Genomic DNA, 13,081 nt, shown 5'->3' on the forward strand with positions numbered 1-13,081 from the left:
AAAACAACAACAACCCCAAACCATAAAACAAACTCCTAAACAAACAAATTTTCTTGGGCAGTTTTGTTTTTCTATTATCAGGCTCCCCTACTAGTCTCAATTTATAACTCTTGTGAAATTTGCCTTTTGGCTGCTGCATAGGCTAGTAATATTTCTAAGTGGAGTTTCTTCATCAGAGCCTTATACTGGGAGAGAACAAGTCAGTGGGATAGAGCAGTAGCTGTGCTCACGGTAGTATAATTGAAGCATGAGAACTTGTAGCACAAGAGAAGTAGAACACATGAAAGCCTACTTTTTTTTTTTTTTTTGTATTTTCAAAATCCTCCTTTATAGCTGTTTTCTTTACTTCTTTGCTGGAGTTTAAAGCGAGTTAGAGATTGTAGATAGGATTCTTTGTTTCAGGCCTCAACATTCATCTGACAGGCTTCCACTCAGAGTTGGAAGACAAAAGCCTTGGTTTGTGTAGGACAATAGCTCTATTTATTACTGGTACTGACTCTTGTATGGCAGTTCAGGAGTCCAGCAATGGCATCATTATGTACCAGAGAAGGAAATAACTAGCACAGCTAATTTCTAAAATAAGTGCAATATTTATTGTCCAGTTGAACCATTTAATTTTCTTGAGACAACTTGGAAAACACACAAACGCTAAAATAGTCACTAGGGTAGTTATATCCTGTTTCCATTATAGTGTAGGGAAGTTTTGCCAGGAAGTTTAGTGGAGCAGTCTTTGGCTTTTTAAATGTTCTAGCTTGGTTATTCTTTCACCAAAGATGATGTGGAAAATGCACGTGGATGATCTGTTCATGGGATTTTTCCTTGCAGGCATTAGGTGAACTGTGTGAAATCAAGTTTGGGAAAACACACCCCATGTGCAGCTTGGTAAGTATATCCTGATTGATTTAGTGAGCCAGAAATGCTGTAAACTGGCGAGAGTAGAGAAGTTGTTCTCTTGAAGCTTGCTTGCATTGCTTTAAAAACAAGTTGTAACCAGAGTTTTGTGAAGTGTAGCTCTGGGCATATTTATTCTTGGAAAGAGTGTACTTTTGGGTAATTTAGTTCTACTGCTAAATTCACTTTTTCCTACATGTTGTTGACACACAATATTTCTGCTACATAGTACATAGTGCTCACCTATCATGTTTACAGAGCCCTCGGGAAATATATGACTCAATTTTTTAAGAGAAAAATCAGGGTTTGGGACTTTTTACAACTGGAAAACTGAGCCTCAGAGAAGTGGCTTGTCGTAACATCACAAAAGAAGTCAGTTGGCTGAGCCAGATAAATTCCTGGCTTTCAGCCTTGAGCTAAAACTGGTAAGGCCACCTCCTGATCAGCAAGGAACCTGGTTTCCTCTGTTTAAAAATCCCAAATTCTCTGATGAAAGTCCCAATTTTTCTGATTTAAAAAAATGCCTACTTGCATTTTTTTGCAATTATTAAAATGAAAAGCCCCTTTATATGCAGGTATCAGTTGAATACAATTTTATTGATATATTTACAATTTTAAAGCAGTTTGGAAGCCTACCAGTGCATCAATCATTATAATAAATTAAGTTCTCAATAGTTATTTATCTTGGTGTTTGGTTGTGGTTTTTTTATCAAGGAAAATCAGAGCTCCCTCTGTCTCCTTTGCTTATTAGGATATGGGTCCAGCTGTGGCTGTCCCCCTGGCTACTTTGTGGTGCTGAACAGGCCTGATATGCCAGTGCCTTGCCCCTGCTCACGCCGTTGCCTCTCACTCCTGACCCATAGCAATCCCAGCACTGCTGGTGCCTGTCACTTCTGACCCATTATCCCCAGGACCCAGCCCCCCAGTGTGTGAGGAAGGTGGTGGGTGTGTGGGGAAAGGGGGATGTGGGCACAAGTGACATGGAGGGGGGCACATGCCTCCCCGACTTTGGCACTCAGTGGGGTGTGGGGCTGCAGCCAAGCTGGACCAGCTCCAGGCAGGAGCAGCCGGTGCAGCCCAGCAGGCAGGACCCAGCACAGGAGGGAGCTCTGTGCTAGCATGGCCGCCACGGTCAGGTGCAGCAGTTGTGGAGTTATGCCCCTCATTCTGCTGGGTGGGCAGAGAGCACCTCACCTTGGTAGCCATGGTGACATGGCATTCCCTCCCATGCCAGGTACCACCCTCTGGGCCACAGAAATGGCTCCTATCTGGAGCTTATCTGGCCCAGTTGCCGCCCTATGCCCCACTGTGGGTGCAGAAATCTCAGGGGGCCATGTGTTCCCCCCCCAACCCTCCCCATGTGTACATACACATCGCCTGTGTTCCCTTTCCCCACCTCCCTCCTTAGACTTACTTGGAGGAAGCTGCTGGAGCTGCTCTCCACCACACTGCCGGGTTGCCACAAGCATGTGTGTGCATGCATGTGCACATGGTGCACCCTGCATCCCACTTTCCCCCATCCCCGAGCAGCCTTTGCTGGCTGGAACTCTGTCAGCCTGCAAGGGGAAACCTGTGGTTTCCTGGGTTTTTCTCTTTGAAAGGAAAACAAATCTGTGTGTTTTTCTCCTTTAAAGGAGAAAATCCACATTTTTTTCCTGAGCAAACAGAAAACCTGGATCCCTGCTGATCAACTTGCAGGTTTGTTGATGGACTGTTGTTTCAATTAACTAATTTCCTTGGCACTACCAGTCTGGTCAAGATTTGCATCTGTAATTTGTGGTACTTTAAGGCTCCTTGTATTGGAAATTTTGGGGAGCAGGGGCTACTTTTTGTTTTGTGGTATGTCTAGCACCTGCTAGAACAGGGGCCTGATACTGATTGAAGCTTTGAGGACTAGTGAAATATTTAACAGCAGTAAGCTTAAGAGAGGAGCAACATCAGTGAAAAGAGATCTCGCCCTAAAAAGCGGCATATTGGAATACAGAGAGACCTAGAATAGAGACTGTGATACTTTAAAATTCTAAGCAAGCAGAGACCTTGTTACTTAGCAGCCAACACAGCTGTGTTGAAGAACTGAGAATGTGATAGATGTCAAGGATAAAAGGTGCAAAAATGGTAATGCAAATAGAAAAAGAGTACTACCGATTTGGCAGCTCTGTGTCTTACTGTTTCTTGCTCTTTTTTTTTTTTTTGGTAGGTTGTATCTTTGCCCTTGTGGTTGCCTAAATCTTTAAGCCCGGGTGCAGGACGTGAGCTGCAAAGACTGTCGTACCTTGGCGCTTTCTTCAGTCTCTCTGTCTTTGCTGAAGATGATGTAAGTGCTCAAGAAGCGCTGCTTGCAGTGTCTTTTCTGAGAATAAACCACAAGATGTGCTTTTTGTACTGCTTGCAAATATTCTTTCTCCTTTCAGACTAAAGTGGTTGAAAAGTATTTCTCAGGGCCTGCCATTACTCTTGAAAACAACCGTGTTGTTAGCCAATCTTTGCAGCATTACCTGGAATTGGCAAGGGTGAGTGTCTCAGTAGTTTGCTCCTGCAGGTGGACTTTTATCCATAGTTTTTTTTCATGCCTGGTTTTAACAGCGTTGGTGAAGAGTATTCTAACAAAATCCAGCTTAGGCAGTAAGGGTGAGGGCAGGTAAAAGAAGAGGCAAGTAGGGTTTACCCACTGGACCACAAGTCAAGACTTCTTTCACCAGGTCCTGAAGCCAGGCTTTGAGCATATCTATGGAATGTAGTTTTTGTCTGAGGATAAATAAAAGAGTACATGGTACGTTATCATAGGACATATGTTGCCATGATTTTTAAGGTATACTCTTCTGTTTATGTCTCTCTGAGAGAGAGAGAGAGAGAGAAGTTTTCTGTAGCTGAAGTATCAGTATTTTGTATAATGTGACTCCACTTCGGTAGGATGTTCTGTAGACTTCTCAGAATACTTCAGTAGTCACTTGGAACTTGGGGGAAGAAGTTATCTTGTGTAGAAATGGAGACAGATTTGATTTATGAACAGATCTTTCACTTTACATTTCAGCTAGAACTGTTCAAGATTCTACATAATATTTTGCTGAATGGGGAAACTCGGGAGGCAGCTCTTAGTTACATGGCAGCTGTTGTCAATGCCAACATGAAGAAGGCACAGATGCAGGTAAACACGGGAAGCTCTATTCCTATTCATCCTGGATGCAGTTAGCTCTAGATGTCTGCTGATACAGTGGTACTTCAGGAACAGAAATCAAAGGGACTGCAAGGACTGAAGCAGTCAGAAAATCCATTTGGATCAGTCTTCAAAAGAATTCTTTAAATTATTTTCTGAAATTAACCTACTTGCTAGCTTAAAGCATATGTTTCCTCCTGGGTGAACACTGAGATGCCAGCTAAATATGTTGGCCTATAATTCTGTAGCAGAAGCTTATCCCTTTTATTGATATATACCAACCTGCCATTTGTGGAAGTGTCTACCAAGTGGGGCAAGAAAGTTTTCAGTTAACTGTTAGTCAAGTTGCCAGGTTTCACGTTTTTGTGACTTGTAGATTTGTGTATGCCCTGGGAATGAACTAGCACAAATTTGCAGAAGCAACAGCGCATACATTTGTAACTAGTTACCTGCTTTTCGTACCAGTTTTTTCCTTGGCATACCTTATATAAACAGGTGCTGCTGAGGCGGCATTATTTGAGGTTCCCATTTTCCATAGACGCAACATTTGAAACTGTTGTCAGAACTTAAACTTCCAGGAACCACTGTAAATCTTGCTTATAAGGTAAAGGGTAAGAAGCAAGGCTTAGCAACATACCTAATCCTTCTTGGTCCTGAATATAACTTTGCTAAAAATTTCTCAGCGTCTTTCCCCTCTTTCCTTCCTACTGCTTTTCCATTTTGATTTATACATTTAATGCTCCTGAAAAATGAGTGGTTAAATGTACACAGGACAAGGAGACCATATTGGCAGTTACAGCTGCTTGTACTCTAGTTATTGGGAAGTCTCCTTAGAGGTGCTGTCTTTTTTTTTGTCATATATTCTATATTATTAATAGTGGCTTGGCTCCTAAACTTGTTCATTGCAAAGGTCTGTCACCCACTAATTTATTTTAAGATACCTTTTCCAAGCATTCACTTTCTGTACCTTGCCTTACAGACAGATGATCGGTTGGTGTCCACAGATGGTTTTATGCTCAATTTCCTATGGGTTCTGCAGCAGCTAAGCACAAAAATTAAGCTAGAAACAGTTGATCCCACATATATATTCCATCCGAGGTGTCGCATCATCCTCCCAACGGATGAGACGAGAGTGAAAGCAACCATGGAGGATGTTACAGACTGGATGGCTGAGCTTTGTAAGTGTAGTACATACATGTTCCTTTTTACTTCAATCCCTTTGTTCTGGTACTAGTGATATTTTGATATGTGATGCTAGAGATATTTTGGGTTGATTTTTTTGCAAACTCTTTTTCCTGTCCCTAAATAATTTGCTTGGTACCGTTTTCTGCCTTCATTAATTCAGCTGAAGATTTGCAGAGAAGTTTGGGGTGGTCAGATTCTGCTCACTACTTCATCCAGTTCTTTTCTCACTGTCCTTGGTCCCATGTTTTGTTCTTTTTTCTTTTCTTTTTCTAGACAGGGATCCGTCTCAATTTTCTGAGCCGAAATTCCCAACGGAATGCTTCTTTCTAACCCTGCATGCCCACCACCTCTCCATCCTGCCAAGCTGCCGCCGCTACATCCGTAGACTGCGGGCCATCAGGGAACTCAACAGGTTAGATGCTGTGTTAGTTACCTAGCATGTGATACAAGATTCCAACTGTCACCTTAAATTAGTGTTTTCCAGAGTGTGATTCTGATTCCTGCAAATATGATGGAAGTTAAAAGCACATTATGGATGTACTTAAGTTGTAGAGTATGGTGGTGTCTATCCTGTGATCTGTCTTCTGTTTTTAGTCCTAACAGAGTTTCTTGGCAGTGGTTTGCATCACAAATTCAATTAATAGGGGAAAGAAAAGAGATTAGGTGAACAAATAATACCAAACTCCTTGGGAGTCCCTGTCTTGGAGAACTGGATCTTTCTCAAAAGCCCCTTACGGCAATGTTATTGGTAATGTTTACAGTGGTTAAACTGTTGAGTGCTCTGTGGCACCACCAGAAGTGTGAGGATATCATACTCTAGGCCTTTTTGCACTGCGATAGAAGTATATGAAGTTGGATCTGTCTGATGTGCAAGTCATTGCAGTGATTGCTTTAAAAGCAGAGTATCATTATTCTGTCTGATGTTCTGTATCCCCCCAACAGATCATATTTTTATTGTTCCTCAGGGCTACTGTGGTGTGTAAGGATAAGAAGTGATCATCTCCTTCATTATGTAAAAGCTCCTACAGTGAATCTGAGCGATGGTGCTGCTTGTGTCATTCAACGAGTGGCCTGTCGTTTCTAAAATTAAAAAACCCTACAATTTTGATGCTAACATGAAGATGCATTTGTTTTCCCTTCTTGTCATGAGTCCAAATAGACTTTTATAGCTGTAGAATCGCAGTCGCAAAGTACTTTTCCCACTGCAATAAGTAAGAGCAGATTATACAGCATGAGTATTTTCCATGGCGTATCATTCTGTTCACTTAGTAAAAGTCCCTTGGCAGTAAGACCACAGATGGCTTGCGGAATCTTTCATCTACGTTCAATAATAGTTTATTGTGAGTTGTTTATAGCAGGGATTAATAACCTTTCAGTAATGGAGGGCCCAATTAACGGTTCAGTCATGACGAGTTCTGGAGCGTATAATTTATTCTTCTGTTGATCTTCACCAGCAATGTGACACCAGGTAGCGTCTTCACAAAGCACACGTACAAGGATTGCTGGATTTGCCTTAGCTGCTTGCAGTGTCTGACCAGTGAGAGAGATTCATGGAGCACCCGCTAGAGCAACCCCTGTCCACCTGCCAACCCCAGCCCTGCATGCCCAGGGGGAGTTGTGGGTAGGCAGTCCTTATACACCGATTGAAGGCACCCCCAGCAGCACCCCAGTCTCCAGCATAACTTTCCTACTTGCAAAGCATCCCCATCTGCTGCAATCTAGCTAGCACAGCCCTACATGGATCATTACCTGACTGCTCCACAAGTCCCTGTCTGGCTGGGGACATGCTGGAGCCCTTTTTTGACTCGCTGCTGTTGGATCTACTGCCTGGTGCGTGGTGCAGAATGGATTTTGCTGCCACAGCTCCTCCACCTATTCAGAAGTGCACTGCACTGTGGGATGTTCCTTGCAGTCTGCAGGGTCCCAGAAATTGTGACGCTGGATCTGCCCTGTGGACCGTATGTTGCCAACCTGTGGTTTATGATATACACGTACAAATATCCAGGAGGGTTGTTAGGGCCTGGATGTGAGGAATGATTGCGTGTTGTACATAAACAAAGGTTTTTGAATAAGCAGACCCTGGATTTTAAGAATAACCATTCCTCTTAGGCTTGTCAGTCATTGGGTGTTTCCATAGCAACTGTGTCTGGTCCTCCAACACGCTGAGTGCTTTTGGCTTTCATTGATTTCAGTCGAAGTTATGGGTACTCAGCATTTCCCAGGAAGATCAGGCCATGTATTTGGATGTCACTCATAAAGACATTAAGGTTAGATAATTAGCCACAGCAGATAGCAGTTGTTTTGGTGGGGGAGGGGCAAGAGGAAGCAGAGGCTACTCTTATGCCTGAAGGAGGGAGGAAATGGAAGCAGAATAGGAGAGAATAATAAATACTTTGCATGCTGAACTGAGAACTACTCTTTTAAAATGTGCTGAGTCCAGAAGATACTTGAACTCATCGTGTCCAGAAAAGAGCTTAGTGTGGATGGTTGTGTGATGCTAGTCTACCATTGACTTACTCCCCATGTTAGATCTACACTGACTGTGCCAAGAGGAAAGGGCCAACAGTGTTATTGATAAGTGTGGCCCTTGCATGGATGTAGAGAATGGGAATGATTTCATCCTTGTTTACGCGCCTTCCCTCTATGCAGCTTAGAATTGCAATCAGAGGGATTGTGGGTTAAAAGAAGAAATCTGGAAAAGAAAATGTCTGGTGGGGGTTGGGATCCAGAGATGGCACAGGGATTGCGTTTGTACCTGGTCTGGAGAGGAACATATTTGGGGAAATTCATGTTGGTACCTTCCCTTTTTTCCTTCTAGCTGCTTCTGCTTTTCACCATCTCTTTGCCCTTGCTCCTAGAGGTAAATGAGATTTGGGCCTGAATATCAGGTGTTCTCACTGTTAGTTAGATCATCTCTGTTATCCATCATGGTTCTTAATGACTTGGTTTAAGTGGGTTTTTTTTTATATTGTAGATTTGGTAAAAAATAAATAGTACAAAATGTGGTGATTAAATGATTAGCTATTCCTGAAGGGAGAATTCTTCCCCTGTTATCATCCTGCCTCTTCTACTTTCCATTTTTTCTTCTGTCTTCCTCCCTGCTTCCACCCCACCCCCAACTTTTTGGTCATGGCTCTAGTTTGCTTAATACATTGGCTCTCAACCAAGGTGTGGCAGCACCACAGGTCTCCTTGAGGTCTTTTCAAGGGTGCCGTGGGGTGCCAAGCAATGTTAGCACGCTTAGGTTTGCAAACATGTTTCACAGGATAACCCCAGAGGCCATGTCCAGACAGGTGTGGACATGTGGTATATGGCACTGCAGATCCATCTCTGTCACTACACCCTGCACATGCAGGCATATCGCATGCTGCTACCTTGCATGGTGGGAGAGGGGGGGTTGACTCCAGGAGGTCCCAGGGTCAAAAAACCCATGCCAAAAAAAAAAAACTGCGTGGTACACATGGAAGCAGTGTGTGCACCCCAAAACTGGAGCCTGGCCAGCCGGAGCCATGCTTCAACTGCAGGCCAGGCTTCCAGCCACAGGAACACTGCAGCTGCAGCTCCCCAAGGCCCCCAGGACCCCAGGTAAAGTTGCTGGGGCCAGCACAGTTGCTGGACCCAGCCTTCTCTATCTGGCTGTCGTCACCTGCTACGTGCCAGAGCATGCATGGCATGGGCATTCCCTGAGTACAAGTAGTAGCAACACAAAGTGTGCTGTTGCTACTTGTCCCTAGGAAAATAAACGGATGGGGCCAGAGCTTTAAAAAAGAAATCCTTAGTGTTGAAACCATTTTGACCTGTTTTCATAGTCAAAAAAATGAGTGAAAGCTAAGAACTGTCATTTTCTGAAGGGTGTCTTGGGTCTATCAAGGGATACTTTGGTTCTAAAAAAAAAAAATTGAGAAACAAAGTTTAATCGGTATGTCAGGCTTGGATTGATGTATCTGGTGCATCCTAGCATGTGGCCTTTGGACAAGGTTTGCCTTTGTTTTCAGCAAGATACAGGAGTAGCTTGCTGTTCTTGTCATGGTATGGCGTAGTTTTGGTTGAAGAATGAGCTTTGTAATCTTACTTTTAATAAAATCAGTGAGGGAAAATTTGGCAAGAAAGCCAGATAGATTAAGTGTCCCCTTTGCTATAATTACCAGTGATTTTCATATGATTTACAGGACTGTCGAGGATCTGAAAAACAATGAGAGTCAATGGAAAGATTCGCCTCTGGCTACCAGACATCGAGAAATGCTGAAACGCTGTAAAACGCAGCTTAAGGTTTGTAATTAGCTGGGATGGCAACTAACTGGCCTTGCCAATATGTAAGTGCAGTGTTAATGTTTTCTTTCACTGTAAATGATCTGTTGGCTGATAAGTGGTGAGTTTTTTGAAGGCGTCTGAAAACGTTCCTTAGATGCTCTTGTATGTGTAGTCTGTTTGTAGCATGTTATAGTGTAGTATAATACCTGTTAAGTACCCTCATAAATATGCACCATATGATAGGGGTTGAAACCCCTTAGTGCTTAGCAGTTTTAAAATTAAAAGCAAGTGGCAGACTAATCCACGGGACAGCACTGGGAAATCTGAAAATATTGCTGTCCCCATCTTCCAGATGGGAAAATAAAAGTAATGAGCCGAAGCAACTACTCAGGATCTCTATATATGCGTGCACAACTAAGAGCCAACCTGAACTTAGAACTCCAAGGTCCTCAACTCCCTTTACTGAGAGCTTTCCAAAGTGGGTGTGCTACAGTCGCTCACTGAGAATTTCTGTGGTCTGCATAATAGTCCCAGTTTTCAGTTGATGGAAATTTTTTTGCTGCATCATCTAGACAACGTTGAGCGATTCACCTCACCCTGATTCCTTTCTTAACTCTCCTGTTCTTGTACTACTGTTAGAGTAATTACTCCTTGCCTACAAATTAGCAATGGTTTTCACCTGTGTATGTATATATGTGTATATATATATATGTATATGTTCATATTGGACATCTTTGATTTCATTGTTATTTCTTTCAAGTGTACTGTTACCTAGAATAGTTTTTCTTTGACATGTTTAGCTATTTGGGTGGATTTTGTGTTGTGTTACTTGCATCTTGCACTGGATAAGCCTTTATGTGCATCTTCTCTTGCAGAAGCTGGTGCGTTGCAAGGCGTGTGCAGATGCTGGCTTGCTAGATGAGAACTTTTTGAGGAGATGTCTGAATTTTTATGGCATGGTGATTCAGCTGATGCTTCGCATCCTCGACCCTGCTTACCCCAAGTGAGTTTCAGGGCTGGGGATGTCTGTTACTCTCTGAGCCAGTCTCTCACTTTTACCACCTGCTGGAAAACTTGTGGTTGGTTCATGTCAATGGATGAGTTTGTGAAGAATGCCAGCTTTATTTATGCAACAGTTTTGGTTAGAGCAGTAAAAATTTCAGGTGTGGATTCCTGATGTGAAGCACTAAGATTTGGTTAAAACTCCTCATTTAAGAAGGTCTGCAAAGAGCTGTTCTGTAAGCAAACGCAAAATGTTGTTTAACCTGGCTAGTCCACGATCCCTCTCATTAACTCTGTCCCTGTGTGTTTTCTGTTCTGTAGCATGAAGCTGCCTTTAAATCTTGATGTTCCGAAGGTGTTTGCAGCATTGCCGGAGTTCTACGTGGAAGATGTGGCTGAATTTTTATTTTTTATTGTTCAGTAAGTCAAGTCATGCTTGAAGATCAGCTATTACTTTTTCCCTGTACTGTGACATGATACTGTATTGTTGATAGTGTTTGCAGTAGTCTCTGGATCCACTTTGGCATTTGCCATCTCTGTAGCTGAAAACCAGTGTGGACACTGAGCTAAGCCAATTCCAGCTCCAGTGCAAAGGCAAGACCAGTAAAAACATGCTTGTTGATCATGGCTTTCTCTGCTTGAGGAAAGGCAGAGAAGGCAGGAGAAAGTGCAGCGAGGCAAATTGTGATGATAAGTTGCACGGACTTTGGTAGCCCCCTGTGTGCCTGCCTGAGAGGAAATCCAGAGCTTACCTTAGCTATGCCTTTCCCACCCCTACCCTGTTCTTTCCAGCTTCTCCTTTTTCCTTCTAGTTCTTCATTTCTGTGCAACTTTGTGTTGTTTTTGTGACTCTGTCCTTTTCTTAGCTCACTTGAAGGCTGTGTGGTGCTGGGGATGTGGGACTTGGCATCTTTTGGTGACTCCATGGGGATCAGCTATGTGTACTGTTGTAGGTGTACAGACAAGAGAAGGTTGGGCCAGCAGGCTATTGCTTTAGCCTCTACATATGAGCTGCTTGTACCTCTGGCACTGTTTAAGGCATTGTAGGAACAGGGTTGCAGGTGACTTTCAAGGAACCACAAGCTGCTTTATTCTCAACCCTTGGTGAATATTGGCAAGGGGGATTGGAAGCTGTGTGTATATGTATATCTCTCATACAGTCTACAGGAGACTCCGTTTTCAGCGTAGGGTGGTATAAAAAGCCACCACCCTCTTGATATTGAGAGAGGTCTGAATTTCATCTCTTGTAGGTCTGATGAGGTATTAACAAGCTCTAGAACAGATGTAAAAGTAAGATGCGACAGTGAAAGAAATGCCCTTCAGTTTGTGGGTTTGACAGAATTGCATTGATTTCTAAAGCTAACCTTATAGCTGAGTGCAGCTCTTCCTCAGACTGACTAGGCAGCTGTTTATAAAATTTGGGATTTCAGTTGTTTCCCTCCTGCAGTCCTATCTTCCGCTCAGCTTCCAAAGAGACAGCTCCTAGGAGCTGTTGTTAAAGTGACACTTCTAAGGAGATGTTGATGCCAGAGAAAGTGCAGCAGCTGAATGAGGCTGTGCTTCAAAGGAGGCCTGTTTCCTGGAGTTGGGGACCAGGATCCAGTTCCTGGAGGACTACTGGCAAGAGCCTCTAATAGAATCTAATGAATATCTTGTTTCCATGGTGGCAGGTAGTGGTGGTGTCAAAATGACGTATGGTTTTCCTAGTGCTAATGGGCCTTCTAAACCTGTAGTTGCCTGAGGTAGATACATGGTGGAATTCCTTGTAGATGCTGCATGCTTATTTTTTTCTTCCTTCTCTGCAGATATGCTCCTCAGGTGCTTTATGAGCCCTGCACTCAGGACATTGTGATGTTCCTTGTTGTGATGCTGTGCAACCAGAACTACATCCGAAACCCCTATCTGATTGCGAAGCTGGTGGAGGTGATGTTCATGACAAACCCTGCCGTTCAGCCACGGACACAGAAGTTCTTTGAAATGATTGAGAATCATCCTCTCTCCACTAAATTGTTAGTCCCTTCATTGATGAAGTTTTATACAGGTAAGACACTGGGAGGGAAGTGCGTGCGCGTGTCATCAGTTGCTTTAGGCTCTGAAATATCAAGGCCGGTCTCCTGTGGATCCTGACCAGGTTTGGCCTTATCTTGCTTTCTGACCATATTTGTGTCAGCACTTCTAAACCCTGTAAAGATGCTTATAATGCTGTAGTGGTGCATACGTGCCAAGCCTGGAGCTGAAACTTGTTGTGCTCAAGGCCGTGTGCGCATATTCACATAACCTGGGAGACTTCTCCCGGGTTTCTTTTTGTGGTAAGAAAACTTGCTGAGAGTCAAATGTACAGGGCAGAGAAGAGATCACAAGACTGGTGCCTACACTGATAGCAACATCAAGGCTAATATTTAAAATTTACAAAACCAGGTAATTTCTGAGCACTCTGGCTTTGTATTTTTTGTCAGTTCCTTTCCCCGTAATTTTTTTTGCCAAAGAGCAGGTTAGGCAAACACTTGAATGATATATGGTGTAGGCAGGGATAATCCAGCCTTAAGAAAGAGGTTGGAATAGATGACCTCCAGAGGTCCCTGCCAGCCCTATCTTTCT

The 13,081-nt window shown here is 43.3% G+C and overlaps 1 protein-coding gene across 2 annotated transcripts in view; it reads left to right on the forward strand.

Annotated features, from left to right (window-relative positions):
- UBE4B (ubiquitination factor E4B) overlaps window positions 1-13,081 on the forward strand; it is a 72,744-nt gene that overhangs the window by 47,266 nt on the left and 12,397 nt on the right. For both annotated transcript variants that reach the window (XM_019541655.1, XM_019541654.1), the window contains 10 exons: window positions 826-882; window positions 3,089-3,205; window positions 3,303-3,401; window positions 3,923-4,036; window positions 5,025-5,223; window positions 5,504-5,642; window positions 9,400-9,499; window positions 10,357-10,484; window positions 10,805-10,903; window positions 12,289-12,524. In XM_019541655.1, coding sequence (XP_019397200.1) covers window positions 826-882; window positions 3,089-3,205; window positions 3,303-3,401; window positions 3,923-4,036; window positions 5,025-5,223; window positions 5,504-5,642; window positions 9,400-9,499; window positions 10,357-10,484; window positions 10,805-10,903; window positions 12,289-12,524 — 1,288 coding nt within the window. The remainder of the gene's footprint in view (window positions 1-825; window positions 883-3,088; window positions 3,206-3,302; window positions 3,402-3,922; window positions 4,037-5,024; window positions 5,224-5,503; window positions 5,643-9,399; window positions 9,500-10,356; window positions 10,485-10,804; window positions 10,904-12,288; window positions 12,525-13,081) is intronic.

This window comes from Crocodylus porosus, unplaced genomic scaffold (assembly GCF_001723895.1).
Source record: "Crocodylus porosus isolate Cpor-Errol unplaced genomic scaffold, CroPor_comp1, whole genome shotgun sequence".
Taxonomy (NCBI): domain Eukaryota; kingdom Metazoa; phylum Chordata; order Crocodylia; family Crocodylidae; genus Crocodylus; species Crocodylus porosus.